Genomic DNA, 18,018 nt, shown 5'->3' with positions numbered 1-18,018 from the left:
CAACCTGGGCAACACGGCAAAACCCCATCTCTACTAAAAAACAATACAGAAAACTAACTGGGCATGGTGGTGCATGCCTATAATCCTAGCTACTCCGGAGGCTGAGGCTTAAGAATCACTTGAATCCAGGAGACAGAGGTTGCAGTGAGCCAAAATCGTACCACTGCACTCCAGACTGGGTGACACAGTAAGACTCTGTCTCGAAAAAAAAAAAAAAAGGTTTGTCTTTATAATTCATAAAGATATGAGTGATATAGTCACCACAATTAGAGTATAATTTTGAATTTTTGTCTGTGTAGTTTAAAAAGAATATATATATATATATATATATATATATATTTTTTTTTTTTTTTTTTTTTTTTTTTTTTTTTTTGCAGTGGCAGAGTTTAGCTTCTATTGTCCAGGCAGGCCTTGATCTCCTGGGCTCAAGTGATCCTCCCACCTCAGCCTCCTGAGTAGCTGGGACTACAGGCGTGGACCACCATACCCAGCTGTGTAGTTAACCTTTACCAGGGAATTTTATCCATCCAGATGTTTTCTTGTTACATTTTACCATTATTTTCTTTAAGATTGATGAATTCCTTTCAGCAGTTTTTGTAAGACAGGCCTGTGGTGATGAATTCCCTCAGCTTTTGTCTGTCTGAGAAAGTCTCTATCTCTCCTTCATGTTTGAAGTATATTTCTGCTGGTTACAGTATTCTTGGTTGCCCTTTCTTTCCTTCAGCACTTTGAACATGTCATCCCTCCTGGCCTGGAAGATTTTCACTGAAAAGTCTGCTGCCAGATGTGTTGGAGCCCCTTTATATGTTACTGGTTTTATTGCTGCTTTTAGGATCGACTCTTTGTGATCGTTGAGAATTAGATTATTATATATATGTCTTGGAATCATCTTATGTGGGTTGAATCTCGTTGGTGGTCTTGACTCTCTTGTCCCTGAATATTTATATCTTTCTCTGGATTTGGAAAATTTTCTATTATTATCATTATTTTTTTTACTATTTCTGCCCTTTTTTCTCTCCCTCTTGAAGGTCAATGACTCTTACATTTCCTTTTTTTTTTTTAAGATGGAGTTTCACTCTTGTTGCCCAGGCTGCAGTGCAATGGAACGATCTCGGCCCACTGCAACCTCCGCCGCCTGGGTTCGAGCAATTCTTCTGCCTCAGCCTCCCGAGTAGCTGGGATTACAGGGATGCACCACCACACCCAGCTAATTTTGTATTTTTAGTAGAGACAAGGTTTAGCCATGTTGGTCAGGCTGGTCTCAAACTCCTGACCTAAGGTGATCCACCCACCTCAGCCTCCCAAAGTGCTGGGATTACAGGCGTGAGCCACCGCACCCCGCTACATTTGCTCTTTTGATGCTGTCCCATAGATCTCATAAGCCTTATTCATTTGTTTTCAATTTTTCTCCTCCTTTGATTGTGTTTTCTTTATTTTTCTCTTTTGATTGATTGAGACAGGGTCTTGCTGTGTTGCCCAGGCTGAAGTGCAGTGGCACAATCATGGCTCACTGCAGCCTCAACCTCCTGGGGTCAAGCAATCCTCCTACCTCAGTCTCCCAGTTAGCTGGGACTACAGGTGCATACCACCACACCTGGCTAATTTTTGTATTTTTTGTAGAGATGGGGTTTTGCCATGTTGCCCAGTCTGGTCAGACCCCTGAGCTCAAGCTATCCACCCTCCTCAGCCTCCCAAAGTGCTAGGATTACAGATGTGAGCCACCACACCCAGGCTGACTGTATTTTCAAATATTCTGTCTTCTACGTTACTCATTTTTTTCTTCTGCTTGATCAGTTTTGCTGTTGAGCCCCTCTAATGCATTTTTCAGTTTGTCCATTGTATTTTTCAACTCCAGTATTTCCGTTTGATTTTTTGAAAATAAAAATACAAAAAATTAGCAGGGTGTGGTGGTGCACACCTGTAATCCCAGCTACTTGGGAGGCTGAGGCTGGAGACTCACTTGAACCCAAGAGGCAGAGGTTGCAGTGGGTCGAGATTGTGCTACTGCACTCCAACCTGGGCGACAGAGCAAGACTCTGTCACCAAAAAAAAAAAAAAAAAAATATCAATATCTTTGTTAAATTTTTTGATAAGTTCCTGAATTGATTTTCTGTGTTTTCTCAAAATTTGTTGAGCTTCCTCAAAAAAGCTATTTTGAATTCTTTGAAAGGTTGCACATCTCCATCTTTTCAGGATAGATCACTGATGCATTATTTAGTGTGATAAATATGAAATGAGATCATATTTAGGTGAATGTTCTTGATGCTTGTAGAGGTATGTCAGTGTCTGAGCTTTAAAGAATTAGATATTTTTTCTGTCTTCACAGCCTGGCCTTGTTTGTACCTGTCTTTCTTCAGAGGGTCTTCAGGAATTCAAAAGGGACTGACTGTTCACTTCCCTAAGCCTGTGGATACTGCAGCCATTTCAGCACTAGAGAGTGCCCTAAGGCCAGGTGTGCTGTTCACCAGCCTGAGGGACTTGAGAATTCCTAGGGTTCCCAGGCAAAGGCCTTTGCTCACTTTTCTCTTCCCTCATATGGAAGGAGTTTCTCTTTGTGCTTTACTGTTTGGAGTTGGACCCAGTACTGTGATTTATTGTGGGTGGCGGGGAGGGGAGGGGGGTGCTGGTAGTAGCTTCCAAGGCAAAGCTGTCTGCATACTTCCTTCTCTCTCTCCCCCAAGCACACAGCTTCTGTCTCTGCCCTTTACTGCCTGGAGTTGGGATAGGAGTGGTATAGGCAATGAAAGACTGTTCTTTCTTCCCCTTTCAATGTGCCCTTTCTTATTCTATGCTAAAACCAGGTACTACGATCTCTCACTTGGTTTCTTTAGCTCTTGTGAAGGTATTTTCTTGTCTGGATAATTCTACAGATTATTCTGCAAATTGGTGTTCCAGTGGAGGAATGCAAGGAATTGGTCATTGGAGGGTTCTGTTTTGCCATATTGCTCTGCCTGTTCTCTGAGTAGTTGCTCATATTGTTGATGTTTTTACTCAAAATACAGCCTGAGCTGATTTCTAACCTAGTTTCCATTTTCTGATTATATAGTAATTTGTGGAAAGGGGCAGTGAAGTAACAAGGGGAGGGTTCTTTACAATTTTTATTTTGCCAGAGTTGACTGTAGAAGAAACAGTCTTCATGGGGTATATTGAATGATGACTAATTCCCTTTCTTGCATTGTTATGCGAGGAAAATAGAGACATGAATAAGATTACTTTGAAGTTTCAGGACTTCAGATGTTGAAATTCTGCTCCCTTACCACTCTTTGAATATATGGTTTACAAAGGGGCTATATATCTTTAGAAGATCAAAATAATCTTTACATTATGTATGTTTTCCTTCTTTTTATATAATCTAATGCAATTTGTAGTAATTATTGGTTCTGATTATTTCAGTTCAACTGGGAAAAAAACCCTTTGATGCAGCTTTTATTTTTATTTTTTGTATAAGCTATGCATATGTATCTTTTGGCTCTTGTGAGTTTGGGGACTGGTTTTCCAGCATAATTTGAGTAAGATACCTATTTTTGAATTGGCTAATAATTATAAGCTGAATTTTGTTAGCTTTAATCCAGCAGAAGCTGGAGGGTGTAGACAGGTGTTAGAACAGTTGATATTACAATTGGATGCTCACTCCTTTCATCTGTATACAAAGCAATTTCATTGAAAAAGAAGGTAAATGATTAATTCCTTGGCTTACTGATTTTTCATTGAAGGGTTATAATCATTTATAAAACTTTTTTTTAAGCTTCTGAAAGTTCTTTGAAAACCAGATATTCCCCTCTCCACTGCCCCCAAAAAAGTGCCGCACTTTTTGAAGTATTTTGAGGTGTTTCTATCTTCCTATGTTAGGATTTGAATGGAAATAGTCTGTTTCGGTTTTCATTTTTAATACAAATTTATTTACCCTTGAAACATACATTAGAACTAAAATGCTCACCTGTTCCTCTTCTGATATCAACCTTATGACACTAATACAATAGCAGTGTTTTAAAGATGCTATTATGTGGTAGGTCACCATGCTGTGCACTGAGGGCACATTGTACTTCACCTTTAGGATAGATGATTGTTCATTGCACTCTGGCATCTTAGAACAACAATTTATGTCTTCCATCTCCTGTCCTGACTACTTAGGAAAGTTTCTGAATGCTTGTTAATTTGATACTACGTTCTCAATGCTTTCCTCATATCTAGGAACAGTGCCCTGTCTGCAAATTAGATAAAGGCTTCTGGCAAACTGTTTTCTTATGTAACAGTCAGATTATAGACACTGAGTGCGCTTAGCTAATCACTGACCATTCTGTGAGACACTTCTTTTAAACATATCACCAAAGAAAAACTAAACTGTGATCAAATGAGATTATTTTGATGTTTCAGAACCTCAAACTGCTTTACAATGAGAATAAGAGATGTTTCTCAGTGAGAGTGAGGTATTGGGTCCAGAGCCTCAAAGTAGTTGATGTGATATAGAAAAATAATTATACACAGAATAACTAGCTCCAACAAGGATAACACTAGAAAAAGTACTCAGAGGAGTAAAATGATGAGTCTCATGTGCTTTCTAGTTTTACCCATGTAGATGATGCATGTGTATGTCACAAGTGGTTCCTTCATAGCTCGAGAAACATCTTTTTTGTTTATTTTATTTTATTTCATTTTATTTTTTGGAGATTCTTTTCCTTGAGTTTCTGCTTTTATTCTATCCAGAATACCAGAGAGAAAAATTTTCATTATAATGGAAAGGGAAACTAGATTTAGCTTCAGATGCCTGGTCTGCCTACTGTTTGTGTGAAGTTGGACCAGTTTTCTGTCATTCTCAGTTTTCTCATATTTCAAATGGAAGCAGTGATAACAGCTAGCACCTAGGGCTTATTATGATAAATTGGAGAATGTATATATGATGCCTTCTAAAATGCTTAATGAATATGACCACTCAGTAAATCTTTGTTTCTACTGTTAAATCAATTTGACCAAGTGTGTGATGATACCAGCTTATTCAGTAGGTACATCTCTTTCTTTTGAAACTTTCCCACATTCGTCTAGTTTATGTGTGAAGAAACTGATAACAAGAAGTAAATAATAACTAATAGAACACATAATTTGTGATCACCTTTTGACAATACATTTTTCATATACATTTCAGTTGATTCTTCCAATAGCCCTATGGGGATGGACATTATTAAACTTTTTTTTTTTTTTTTTTTTTAGACAGCCTTGCTCTGTCGCCCAGGCTGGAGTACAGTGGCACAATCTCACCTCACTGCAACCTCCGCCTCCCGGGTTCAAGTTATTCTCCTGCCCCAGCCTCCCCATTAGCTGGGATCATAGGCGCACACCGCCACGCCCAGCTCATTTTTGTATTTTTAGTAGAGATAGGGTTTCACCATGTTGGCCAGGCTGGTCTTCAACTCCTGACCTCAGGTGATCCACCCACCTCGGCCTCCCAAAGTGCTGGGATTACAGGTATGAGCCACTGCACCCAGCCTTATTAAACCTTTTAAATGTGTAATCAAGACTAATAAAGGCTAATTACCCACCCAAAGTCAAGTACCAAACTGAAATTCAAGTCCAGTCTATCTTACATTATCTTAATGTCTTCTCTGCCAGGCTATTGAGTACCTCAAGTAATGCTCTTTTGCCTAATTTTTCTATTCCACAATCTGGTTTTACTATTTCTGAGTCATTTTTGTTAGTCTGATTAGAAAATGAGATCATATTCCTAGATATTTCATTATTAAAGTAAGGTACTTCTTCCAACCACTTAAAACCACATATCTCGTTTTTATTTAAGTTGTTCATAAAAGGGACAACAAATCATTCTTCTGTCCTTTCTCTAGAAATCAAGTGCATTTATTAAGAAAGTATTTATTGAGACTCTCCACTGCATTATAGATACTTATCCGGAAGAGATGACAGAAAATACATTGGAAGTATTATTTGGTGTTTACAACTCTAAAATTCTAGCTTATTCACAGGACACAATACCTTTAAACTATAATATCTTGATTTTATAGTACACAATCATTGTGTATATGTATATTTGTTTGTTTATTTATTTATTTTTGAGGCTTTGAGGCAGGGTCTTACTCTGGTTGCCCAGGCTGGAGTGCAATGGCATGATCTCGGCTCACTGCAGCCTTGACCTCCCAAGCTTAGGTGATTCTCACACCTCAGCCTCCCAAGTAGCTGGGACTACAGGATTGCGCTACCACACCCGGCTAGCTTTTTGTGTTTTTAGTAGAGATGGGATTTCACCATGTTGCTCAGGCTGGTCTTGAACTCCTGCACTCAAGCAGTCCGCCTGCCTGGGCCTCCCAATATGCTGGGATTGCAGGTGGGAGCCACTGTACCAGGCCTTTCACATTCTTTCATAGTTACTTATGAAGTTTGGTCACTGCACATTGTTCATTTTTTGTTTCATTTTCTCAAGTTCCGTTTGTTACGAAAAACCTATTGTAAATTATATACGAGCAAAATTTTATATATGGAAATGTGGTAGTATCTTCTTGGGGTGTAAAGCTTTACTGTTTTTTTTGAGATGGAGTCTCACACTGTCGCCCAGGCTGGAGTGCAGTAGCACGATCTCGGCTCACTGCAAGCTCTGCCTCCCGGGTTGTAGCTGGGACTATAGGTACCTGCCACCACGCCCGGCTACTTTAAAGCTTTACTCTTAATTTCTCTGTCTCATTTTTTTATCCATTGTATGAGGGTAATCATAGTACCCTACTTTATAGGGCTCCTGTGAGGATTAAAAAGAGATAATACTTGAAAAATGTTGAGAACACTCTCTGAGTCATAGAAGCACTCTATCAATAAATATATCTGATCCAGCAGTAGCAAAAGGAGTTAATCCTATATTCTGTTTATCCTAATTTCTCTGCTCCACTAACCTTTCTGACTGTATACTCCTTTTTAAAGTTGTGAGTTAGATTTTATATAGGGAATTTTTCTGAATTACTGAGTAGCTATATTATACTACATAGTAGAAATATGTGTGATCTGTGAGCTGATGGATGAATTATGAGCAGTGGTTATTAGAGTGAGAAAGAACTGCTGATGCTTCTTTGGCAGGTCAAAATAATGGAGATTAAATGGTAGAAGTTCTGTCAAATCCAAGCTATAAGATGCTTCAAAGGCCAGCTGTGAAAAGGTTAGCAATTTGGGTGCCAAGAAGCAGTTAGCCATATTCCAATTATAAAAATAGGCATGATTCTGGAGTTATTTTTCACACAGTGGTCAATTTGACTAGTCTCATGCCTGACATAGATAGTATTTTGTGGAGCCTTGATGCCCCTGCAGTATTGTACATATACCTCTCAGCCGTATTGGGTGGTCTTCAGCACTGGTGGCTTAACATTGAGAGTTCCCTTAGGGGTTATTTAGGTTAATCCTTATTTGGTAATAAACTTTCCTTCTATAACATCTCTGATGGGGATGTTCATTCAACTTCTGTTTGGATACTTGGCTAATAAAAAGTCCCTGGTCCTTAAGGCATCCCATTTTATTGTAGGACTTCTTTCTAACTATAGCTATTTGTTATATAAGTATGATCCTCAAAATACAAACAGTGACTCCCAAATCTGTGCTTTTAACTCCATATGCTAGTTTCTATATTCAATACAGTCTTCATTCATGTAACTTCATCCATTTTATAATATTGTCTGTTGAGGCAAGAAAATAATTTCACAAAGGTTATTATAGTTATTGGAAGAGACTTAGCTCTCTCATAGCCTTATTAAATCATCTGTTAGGCTAATTACTCCCTCCTCTCTTCTTCTGGTGCATGTGCGTGTGTTTGTGTGTTTAAAACTTCAGGGATTTTAGGGATTATGATAAACTGGAAATTGTAATATAAGCATAAAATAAGAACCATCAAAATGGAAGGGATTTGCACGAAAGAGAAATTCTAATATAGCTCAGATCTGAACTATAATCTGCTGAGTGAGATTAGTCTATCTCAGCAAAACCCAGAAGGTGGTGGATAGGGTCAGAAGAGAGATTAGTGTTCCAAAGGTTTCATGTGGAGCCAGGGGAAAGAGGAGATATTTTGAATTCTAATCCATCTCTGCTAGCTTTTTCTAAGTTGAAACAGCCCTTCTGTTTAATAGTTCTGCTTTCTGTGCTTTGCAGTGTAAAACTATGCCAATATACATCAAAGAAATTTATCATCATATACCCGCAATGAGGATGGTACCTAAAATTGTCCATGGAAATAAAATATGCTTCTCAAAATGACTGTGTAACAGGAACAGAGATCAAGAAGTTAAAAATGTTCTTCTAAAGTCATGCTGGGGGGTGATTAATAATGTTCCTTGAAAGTGTCCTAGTGTCAGTACATCCTTAGAAAGTATCAGTTTGCTTTTAAAGCCCCATAGTCACAGGCATAGTTGAAATTTTATGCTTCTCATGCATAAAGTGCATAAAGTTTATTGTTTATTCTCATAAATAGATTTGCAGTTAAAAATTTCTTAGTTGATTTTCTTGTTGACAATTGAGCAAATAGAGATATTCATAGTTTTGCCATGTTATGGGAGCACAATATTTGTTTCTGTTTTTATTTTAAAGCATACATTAAAAACTTAGAAATGGTGACATATCTTGGCAGTAATGCTCATGGACAAATTTTACACGGATATCATAGCTACTGTCATGATATTTTCATTTAGAAATTATTTCAGACTTAGAAAAACACTGCAAGAACAATAAAGAGCACTCATATGACCTTTAACCAGAATCACCTGTTGTTAACTTTTGTCCCAGTTTGTTGCGTGATACACATTTTCTGTCAGATAACTAGATAGATGTTTTATATTCTGAACCATTTCTGTGTAAGTTGTATTTGTCATGGTCTGTTACTCCTCAGTACTTACAGTCTAGGACCAATTATTGTTTTAATTCTTGTGTTTTTGTAGTCTCTTTTACTCTGTCATGTCATTTCCTCAGTCTTTTTCTCTTATAACATTTTTAAAGAATCCACTCCTTATAATCTCTCTCCATCTTTCCAATTGCCTCTCTGTTTTTGTCTCCCATCCATCCTCTCCCCACCTCCCCCAGCAGAATAGAGTGTTCCTCATTTGTGGTTTGATATTTCCTTATGGTTAGATTTATGTATGCATCTCTCGTTAGAATATTGCATAAGTGATGCGTCCTTCTTGGAATAGCACAGGCAAAATCACGTGGTGCTCATCTGTTTCTCACTGATGATGTTAATGCTGGTCAAGGTGTTATCTGATTTCTCCACTGTGTATAGTTACTATGTTGTTTTTTTTCTTGCAACTGATAAGAGGTCTATATTGAGATATACTGCCCCTCATTAAAATTTATCTCCTACATTGAGCAAAAGAATTCTCAAATTGTTTGCTAAATTTTTTTTTCCAGGAACACAAGTCCACTTTATTTACCTTTCATTAGTTTAAATCTTTAAGGGGTTACAGCATCTATGTCCAATGGCCTTAGCAGAAGGATCGCTTTGGAATTTGGCAAAAACCATGCCAATGTTTCCTTGGGCCCAAGTTACCTTTCTCTAGAATACTCTGATTTTGTTTGGTTTGCTGCCAGGAGTCACTTGTTGTTCTTTGCTTTGTGTACGTAAGCACATTTATTGCCCAAATAGAATTCAGTTTCATCTCGGGCATAAACACCTTCAGTTTTAAGAAGATTTGTGTGCTCCCTTTGGTTCCAGAGACCCTGCTTATAGCAGCAAAAATGGCCTTGGATGACAGCCTTCCAGAAATACTTGCCTTTTAGAAGTCATGTTCCAAGCAGGCCTCGACAGGCTTCATGATGGCAGAAAGAGCTGGATTATTTTTAATTGCAAATCCCATTTCACCTTTTCATTCTCTTGATTTTAGGTCCATCAGTGACTTTTAAGGTCCATAAAATCAGTAACTGCTGTTATTATAAGCCATTCTTTATATGTAAACCAATCTTGATTGGTTTATATATAGATGGTATATATCTAAATACATATAGGCTGGACACAGTGGCTCACACCTGTAATCCCAGCACTTTGGGAGGCCAAGGTGGGAGGATTACTTGAACCTACTAGTTCAAGACCAGCCTGAGCAAAATGGCAAGACTCTGTCTTTACAAAAATAAGAAAAAGCATGGTGGCATGCACCTGCAGTCCTAGCTACTCAAGAGGCTGAGGGAAGAGGATCACTTGAGACTGGGAGGTCGATGCTGTGGTGAGCTGTGCTCACATTGTTGGACTCCAGCCCTGCCGACAGAGCAAGACTGTGTCTCAAAAGAATACATGCATCCATACAGATGATGTATATTTAAAAGAGCTAATGGAACAATTGCTCTGTTATTTATACATTCTTGTTTTTGTATGGGGAGAATCTGAATGGAAAAGAGAATAGTTGTGTATTAATACCAGAAGCATGAGATGATTTGAAGACAAAGGCAGTGTAAAAGAAGGTTCAGCAACAAGAATGAGAGGAAAACAGCTCAATGAGTCAATTTCCTGGAAAGAAATAGAAGACTAATTTAAGAGGTTGAGCGTAGTGTTCAGTAATAGTTGTAATGAACATTAGTAATCAGAAAAGGATAATGAGGAATCATTGTTGATCAGTTGTCTCTAAGAACAGCAACTCCTAAATGAACAGAAAGACTAAACTTTGTTTTGCTGGAGATAGGAATTTTTTTTTAAACCATTCAACCTGAGAGTTACAGTGTACTATTTATATTTACTTGTTTTGTTGAAGTCAGTTTAGTTTCCTTCAGTTTTTAGAATGTGAGAAGTGAGATTTTGTCATTTTTCCTTAATACAGTTTCCTAAAAATTTTACCTTTGCATGCTAATAAGTGTTCTTGACTGCTTTGGATATTTTTGGCATAGAGAACAAAATTAATTCATACTCTGGTTATATTACTTTGTGGGTTTTTTCTCTTTAATTTTATTTTTATTTCAAAGGACCCTTTCTCTGAATTTTTCCCAAGAAATTGAAAAATCCATGAGACAAGCTTCATATCACCTTGTATATTATTGGAAGTACTAAACAAAATGGACCTGAGAAACCTAGCCCCTACCTCAAATTCATATCATTTCTGTCACTTGTTTTGTTTTCCATTTTTAATGCATAAAATAGCAATAACAGTAACCAGCCATAATGGATAGGTGTAAGAATCATAAGTCATTTTGATAACGATCTGCTATCCAGTATGCATTGCTGAATTTTTAGTCATAGAAAGATAATGCTAGGTTATTATTTCAGCTTTCTAATAGGGACATAATTCATATTATTGTCTAAAGTAATTGTTGATGTGAAATGAAACTGCTTTAATATCAAAGGAGAGTTGTATACAATTATATAACTTGATATTTTAGGAATATTATCAGGCTATTAGTAATATTAATAAAAGTCAGAATTAGAAAGCTTAAGCAACTAGCTTAAAGTTAGTTAATGAAAGAAAGTTAATGACTGAACAATATATAATATAAACAATTTATATCCGATTCTTTAAATTCTTGAAAAATGACGTTAAAAAATTCTCCATTTTTGTTCTAAAAGATTCAAACTAATACAGATATATATAGGGCAAAACATCGCCTCTTTTACTCTCCCCAACTTTTCTTGCAAAGATAACCTATGTCAGTAAGTTGGTATGCAGCTTCTTAACATCTTATAACCCAACACAACCAATTAGTGCGTTATTACTAATTAGTAGCTTACTACCAATTAGTACCTCACGTATTAAGTAGTACTCAGTATTTTTTGCAACCAAAAATATTTTGAAAATTTTAAAAAGAGCACTGGAGGATAATATAACAACATTTATGTTCATTCTAAATTTTTTCCCCTGTTTTTATTAAAGGAATAAAGCATAAAGTTTAAGTCTTCAATGCGTATTTAACACAACATAAATATTTTATTCATTAAAAAGTTTACAAAAAATTGTATTACTCGATATACATCTTATTTGAACTAGCCTTTTCCATTCAGTAGCTATGTTGTTTGATAGCTAGAGTCTGTTGATTGATATTTGGGTTCTGAATAACTAATGTTTTCAAGTATCCTTTAAAAACTATTATTTTTATATTATAGGAGATATTTCGATGTGTATATTAGGAAAACTCTAACTGCATCCTGAAAAAATAAGTTCCTGAGATTTCCGTTCAGCAATACTTTTGAAACACAGATAAAATTACTTCCTGTCTCTTAGCTTCCTGTATCCATGGCAACCTCTGTTTTACACATTGACTGTAAAGGAACCAATGTGAAGAGTGGTGTTTCCTGAGCAAACGGTGACTTAAAAAAAAAAAAAAAAAAAAAAAAAGTGGTGGGGTGGAGGTCAGCAGTGCCACAGAACAAACTGGAGTTAAGAAATGTCGTTCTTCAGATTTAAAAAGAAAACCTTTACTGAATCAGCTGAGTGTTAATAATACGAATTTCCTTTTCTTGGTAAGATTATTTACTTAAATATGAACTTCTAGCTGACATGAAAAATAGTTCTGTGAAAAACTGTAATTTAGAGTTTAATTGTTCTGTAGTGAATTTGTATTTTCATAAATTATAATGTTATTTGATATTAGACTTTATGTTGTTAAAGGGACATATTAAATTCAAAGATTCTCATTCCTACATCATTTGTCACCTGTGTTGTAATCAATTGTAATTTTTAAGTTAACTTAGCAAATGTTTCATTAATCTGAACTATTTTGTCAAATAGTGGGTTAATGGCCTGATCATGTTAATAATTCTAGAACGTATTCCATACTCATTATTTTTTGCTGTTACCATGGTATGATTTATGATAGTATTATTGGCTGATCCTAATTAAAAGAGAATACAGAAGTTATAGTATTATAAAAAAAATTCATTTGATGAAGTTTTCATGATTTAAAGCTTTACCTTCTCTTTTTATAGCCAATTCTGATCTGAACAGAAAAACCAAGAACAGGGATATGTGTGGATTACAGTTTTCTCTGCCTTGCCTACGACTGTTTCTGGTTGTTACCTGTTATCTTTTATTATTACTCCACAAAGAAATACTTGGATGTTCGTCTGTTTGTCAGCTCTGCACTGGGAGACAAATTAACTGCCGTAACTTAGGCCTTTCGAGTATTCCTAAGAATTTTCCTGAAAGTACAGTTTTTCTGTATCTGACTGGGAATAATATATCTTATATAAATGAAAGTGAATTAACAGGACTTCATTCTCTTGTAGCATTGTACTTGGATAATTCTAACATTCTGTATGTATATCCAAAAGCCTTTGTTCAATTGAGGCATCTATATTTTCTGTTTCTAAATAATAATTTCATCAAACGCTTAGATCCTGGAATATTTAAGGGACTTTTAAATCTTCGTAATTTATATTTACAGTCTAATCAGGTATCTTTTGTTCCAAGAGGAGTATTTAATGATCTAGTTTCAGTTCAGTACTTAAATCTACAAAGGAATCGCCTCACTGTCCTTGGGAGTGGTACCTTTGTTGGTATGGTTGCTCTTCGGATACTTGATTTATCAAACAATAACATTTTGAGGATATCAGAATCAGGCTTTCAACATCTTGAAAACCTTGCTTGTTTGTATTTAGGAAGTAATAATTTAACAAAAGTACCATCAAATGCCTTTGAAGTACTTAAAAGTCTTAGAAGACTTTCTTTGTCTCATAATCCTATTGAAGCAATACAGCCCTTTGCATTTAAAGGACTTGCCAATCTGGAATACCTCCTCCTGAAAAATTCAAGAATTAGGAATGTTACTAGGGATGGGTTTAGTGGAATTAATAATCTTAAACATTTGATCTTAAGTCATAATGATTTAGAGAATTTAAATTCTGACACATTCAGTTTGTTAAAGAATTTAATTTACCTTAAGTTAGATAGAAACAGAATAATTAGCATTGATAATGATACATTTGAAAATATGGGAGCATCTTTGAAGATCCTTAATCTGTCATTTAATAATCTTACAGACTTGCATCCAAGGGTCCTTAAGCCGTTGTCTTCATTGATTCATCTTCAGGCAAATTCTAATCCTTGGGAATGTAACTGCAAACTTTTGGGCCTTCGAGACTGGCTAGCATCTTCAGCCATTACTCTAAACATCTATTGTCAGAATCCCCCATCCATGCGTGGCAGAGCATTACGTTATATTAACATTACAAATTGTGTTACATCTTCAATAAATGTATCCAGAGCTTGGGCTGTTGTAAAATCTCCTCATATTCATCACAAGACTACTGCGCTAATGATGGCCTGGCATAAAGTAACCACAAATGGCAGTCCTCTGGAAAATACTGAGACTGAGAACATTACTTTCTGGGAACGAATTCCTACTTCACCTGCTGGTAGATTTTTTCAAGAGAATGCCTTTGGTAATCCATTAGAGACTACAGCAGTGTTACCTGTGCAAATACAACTTACTACTTCTGTTACCTTGAACTTGGAAAAAAACAGTGCTCTACCGAATGATGCTGCTTCAATGTCAGGGAAAACATCTCTAATTTGTACACAAGAAGTTGAGAAGTTGAATGAGGCTTTTGACATTTTGCTAGCTTTTTTCATCTTAGCTTGTGTTTTAATCATTTTTTTGATCTACAAAGTTGTTCAGTTTAAACAAAAACTAAAGGCATCAGAAAACTCAAGGGAAAATAGACTTGAATACTACAGCTTTTATCAGTCAGCAAGGTATAATGTAACTGCCTCAATTTGTAACACTTCCCCAAATTCTCTAGAAAGTCCTGGCTTGGAGCAGATTCGACTTCATAAACAAATTGTTCCTGAAAATGAGGCACAGGTCATTCTTTTTGAACATTCTGCTTTATAACTCAACTAAATATTGTCTATAAGAAACTTCAGTGCCATGGACATGATTTAAACTGAAACCTCCTTATATAATTATATACTTTAGTTGGAAATATAATGAATTATATGAGGTTAGCATTATTAAAATATGTTTTTAATAATTTGTGAACAGTGTATTCATTTAGCAAATATTTTCTTTGATATATACTGTATTAAGTAATAATAGCTAACATTTCTGTGTATCAAGCACTGTGCCAAATATTTCACATTTCACATTTAATCTGTGAATAGTCTTGAAAGGTGGCACTATTTATACTTTACAGGTGAGGAAACTTAAAGTTTAAGTAACTATGCCAAATTCTCACAGCTTGTAACACTTTTTGGGCCTCTCTGACTGGAGTTCATGCTTTCAGTTTTATACTATATTGCTGCTTTGGTTCTAGGATTGTGATATGAAAAAAATAGACATGGTTCTTATTCTAGGTAGAGCTTGAAATTTAGAGGAGGAGATATATGGTTACTGCACAGTGCGATGATAAGTACTGTACTTGGAGATGCTGTTGAGTATAACATTTGTGGAGGTGAGAGATGGCTTTATGAAGAAAGTGACATCAAAACTGGATCACGAAGAATAAATAGAAATTAGCCCAGTGAAGAGAGCTGAGTAACATCGTGTCAGAGGGGTTAACAGAAGAAAACATGCTGCTTTTCAGGAACTAAAATTCAGTACAGCTGGCGTCGTGAATGATGGTGTGCGATTTAAAGCCCGAAAGAGAGATCAGGTGATGAAAGCTTTATAGTTACGTGCTTTATCTTGAGGGCAACAGAGAGCCATTGAAGGATTTTTAAGCAGTAGAGTGAAATGATTAGATTTACCCTTTAGAAATTTCCCTCTTTCTGGAAGGAACAATAAAACCGGAGCCAGAATTAGTTGAGTAGGAATCTGAATTACTAATCCAGGGGAAAGATGCTAGAGGCCTGGGCCAGGATACTGGCAAAAAGGATGGATGGATCCAGAGGTACTTTGAAAGTAAAATGAACTGCCTTGGTGATTGGTTGAGGGGTGGCAGGGGAGGGAGAAGTCAAAGATGTTAGGTTTTTGGCTTAGGCAGTTTTGTGCTATATTCACTAAGCTAGGGAAAGAAAAGGGGTGGGGCAAAATAATGAGTTCAGTTTTAGACAGATTGAAGCTGAGGTTCTTATTAGATCTCCAAATGGAAATATATATCATGCAGAAATTCAGAAGCGAGATCTTATGGTAAAGGCCAATGTTTCTTAAACTTTCATCTGTCCAGTACACTGGAAATGTATGATGCACCCTTTACAGTAACAATAACCATTTAAGCTGTGGTTTTGGGAGATAGGTAAGTGGGGAAGAATAAGACCTTGTAGAAGTTGAGAGAGTCCCTAGGAGATGTTAGTGCCCTTGATTAAGAATCTTTAATATAGATGGTAATTGAAGTCATAGAGGTAATATAATGGTTTTCTTTATTAGCAAAAATTTGTACTTGCAGAATATTTGTACTGCAGAATATTAGGGATTATAGTAAGTGCCTATGCTTGTTGGTTAGTTAATAGTGACCTGAACCACAAATATGTATTTAAAATTTTTTCTTAATATATATGAGAGAAAATCAGAAAGGAGCTGAAAAGTAATTTTAAGATATATTAGAAATTGCATAAATAAAGCCCCACCAACCCCAAAGGGTTTTCAAACAATGGTTTGCTTTTCCCTGCTTAGCTGAATGCTTTTTTGGGGATTATAATTTCAGCAGAAAATGTGAATATATTTAAATAAACATTATTTTTCCTAAGTCATTTGTTTTGTTATGGAAGAGCAATCTTTTTGTTCACCTTGAGAGACATTTTTAATAATGTATTTTTTTCTTTGTTGTATCCTCCCAACTCCTACAAATCCAATTATGTTTTTTCTTTAATTACTAAAAGTACTTGTTCATTGGGAAAAAATTTAAACAGTGCAGAAATACATAAGGTAGGCTGAAAACTTCTCCATGCCTCCCTTCCTTACCACCTAAACCGTACCCTCTTAAAGATGTTCACAAGCAACACAGCTGGCTATGTGAAGTTCAGGAAAATTTATATAACAAAGTATTTTTATCTTAAAATTCCTAAATTCAAAGAAGGCAGTTCAGAAAATCTATCAAAATTTTTGCTTTTTGAAAATATAGCTTCTAATTGATTTAGACTCAACTAGAAAACCAATTATATTAATATCAATTTATATATGGAGCTATAGTTCTATACAGTGGTATTCATTAAATGTTCATTTCAGTCTTTGTCAGCTATTTCCTTTTAAAAAATTTTTCTTTTTTTACTAATCAAAAGAGAGCTGGAGTAAGTAGCTACTCCCTTGAAAAATGTTAGCCAGCTCATATTTCACCGTTGTTTGGTAGTTGTACAGTTAAAAAACTTATTTAAGGTATAATTGAAGTGTTATAGGCATAATAATTTTCTTGGGTACAATTTCTGTATTTCATTGTTTCACATTTTGAGCAGCCCTAAGTTAAAACTAAATGATATTCTAAATTAATATAGCTAAGGGAGCTCACCTTTCTTAAGATTTGTGTATTTCTCTACCATTTACTACAGGTTCTTATCTCTACCATTTATTAAAAGTTCTTGATTAGAGCACTCAAAAATAGGCTCTAATTTAGTGTGACTGTGTCTGAGGAAGAATAGAATCCATTTTTTCCATTGAGTATTACAAATTGTAATTAAAGTTGCAGGGCATATCAAAAGTAATTTGTTTTCCCCTCATAACAAATGACAAATATTAGAAATCAATAGTATTTATTTATAAACTATAAATTAAAAGCATATAACTTTTAAATTTATAATTCCAATGTGGAATTTTAAAAACATATCTCTTATTTCTGGGATGTGAAACTGAGAACTTACTCTCAACCTCTTCCTGTCAGTGGAGTAGATATGTTTTGTATCAAGCTATTGATGAGGGCTTCAGTGGTGATTGGACAGAGACTTCAATAGTAGTGATCAGGAGATAGGAGAGGCTGGGCACGGTGGTTCACACCAGTGATCCCAGCACTTTTGGAAGCCTGAGGAAGGTGGATCACTTGAGCTCAGGAATTCAAGACCAGCCTGGGCAATATGGTGAAACCCCATCTCTACCAAAAATACCAAAAATAAAAATAAAAAATAAATCTGGGTGTGGTGGCCTATGCCCGTAGTCCTAGCTACTCAGGAGGCTGAGGTGTGAGGATTGCTTGAGCCCAGCGGCAGGAGG

General features: G+C 36.0%; 2 protein-coding genes across 10 annotated transcripts in view; both read left to right on the top strand.

The window, feature by feature from the left end:
* IPO11 (importin 11) overlaps positions 1–18,018 on the top strand; it is a 221,483-nt gene that overhangs the window by 159,666 nt on the left and 43,799 nt on the right. The window contains exon 28 of one of the 9 annotated variants that reach the window (XM_054684347.2): positions 13,922–14,918. The exons of the other annotated variants lie outside the window; for them this stretch is intronic. Within the exon in view, the coding sequence (XP_054540322.2) occupies positions 13,922–13,943 (22 nt within the window). The 3' untranslated portion in view covers positions 13,944–14,918. Of the gene's footprint in view, positions 1–13,921; positions 14,919–18,018 lie in introns of those variants that run through there. 9 annotated transcript variants of the gene reach the window in all.
* LRRC70 (leucine rich repeat containing 70) lies at positions 12,287–14,918 on the top strand. The gene is made up of 2 exons (XM_063811220.1): positions 12,287–12,403; positions 12,869–14,918. Exon 2 carries the CDS (start codon positions 12,907–12,909, stop codon positions 14,773–14,775), a length of 1,869 nt encoding a protein of 622 aa, XP_063667290.1. The 5' UTR covers positions 12,287–12,403; positions 12,869–12,906; the 3' UTR covers positions 14,776–14,918.

This window comes from Pan troglodytes, chromosome 4, assembly GCF_028858775.2.
Source record: "Pan troglodytes isolate AG18354 chromosome 4, NHGRI_mPanTro3-v2.0_pri, whole genome shotgun sequence".
In the NCBI taxonomy this organism is placed as follows: Eukaryota; Metazoa; Chordata; class Mammalia; order Primates; family Hominidae; genus Pan; species Pan troglodytes.
This window is presented reverse-complemented; position numbering and strand designations above follow the sequence as displayed.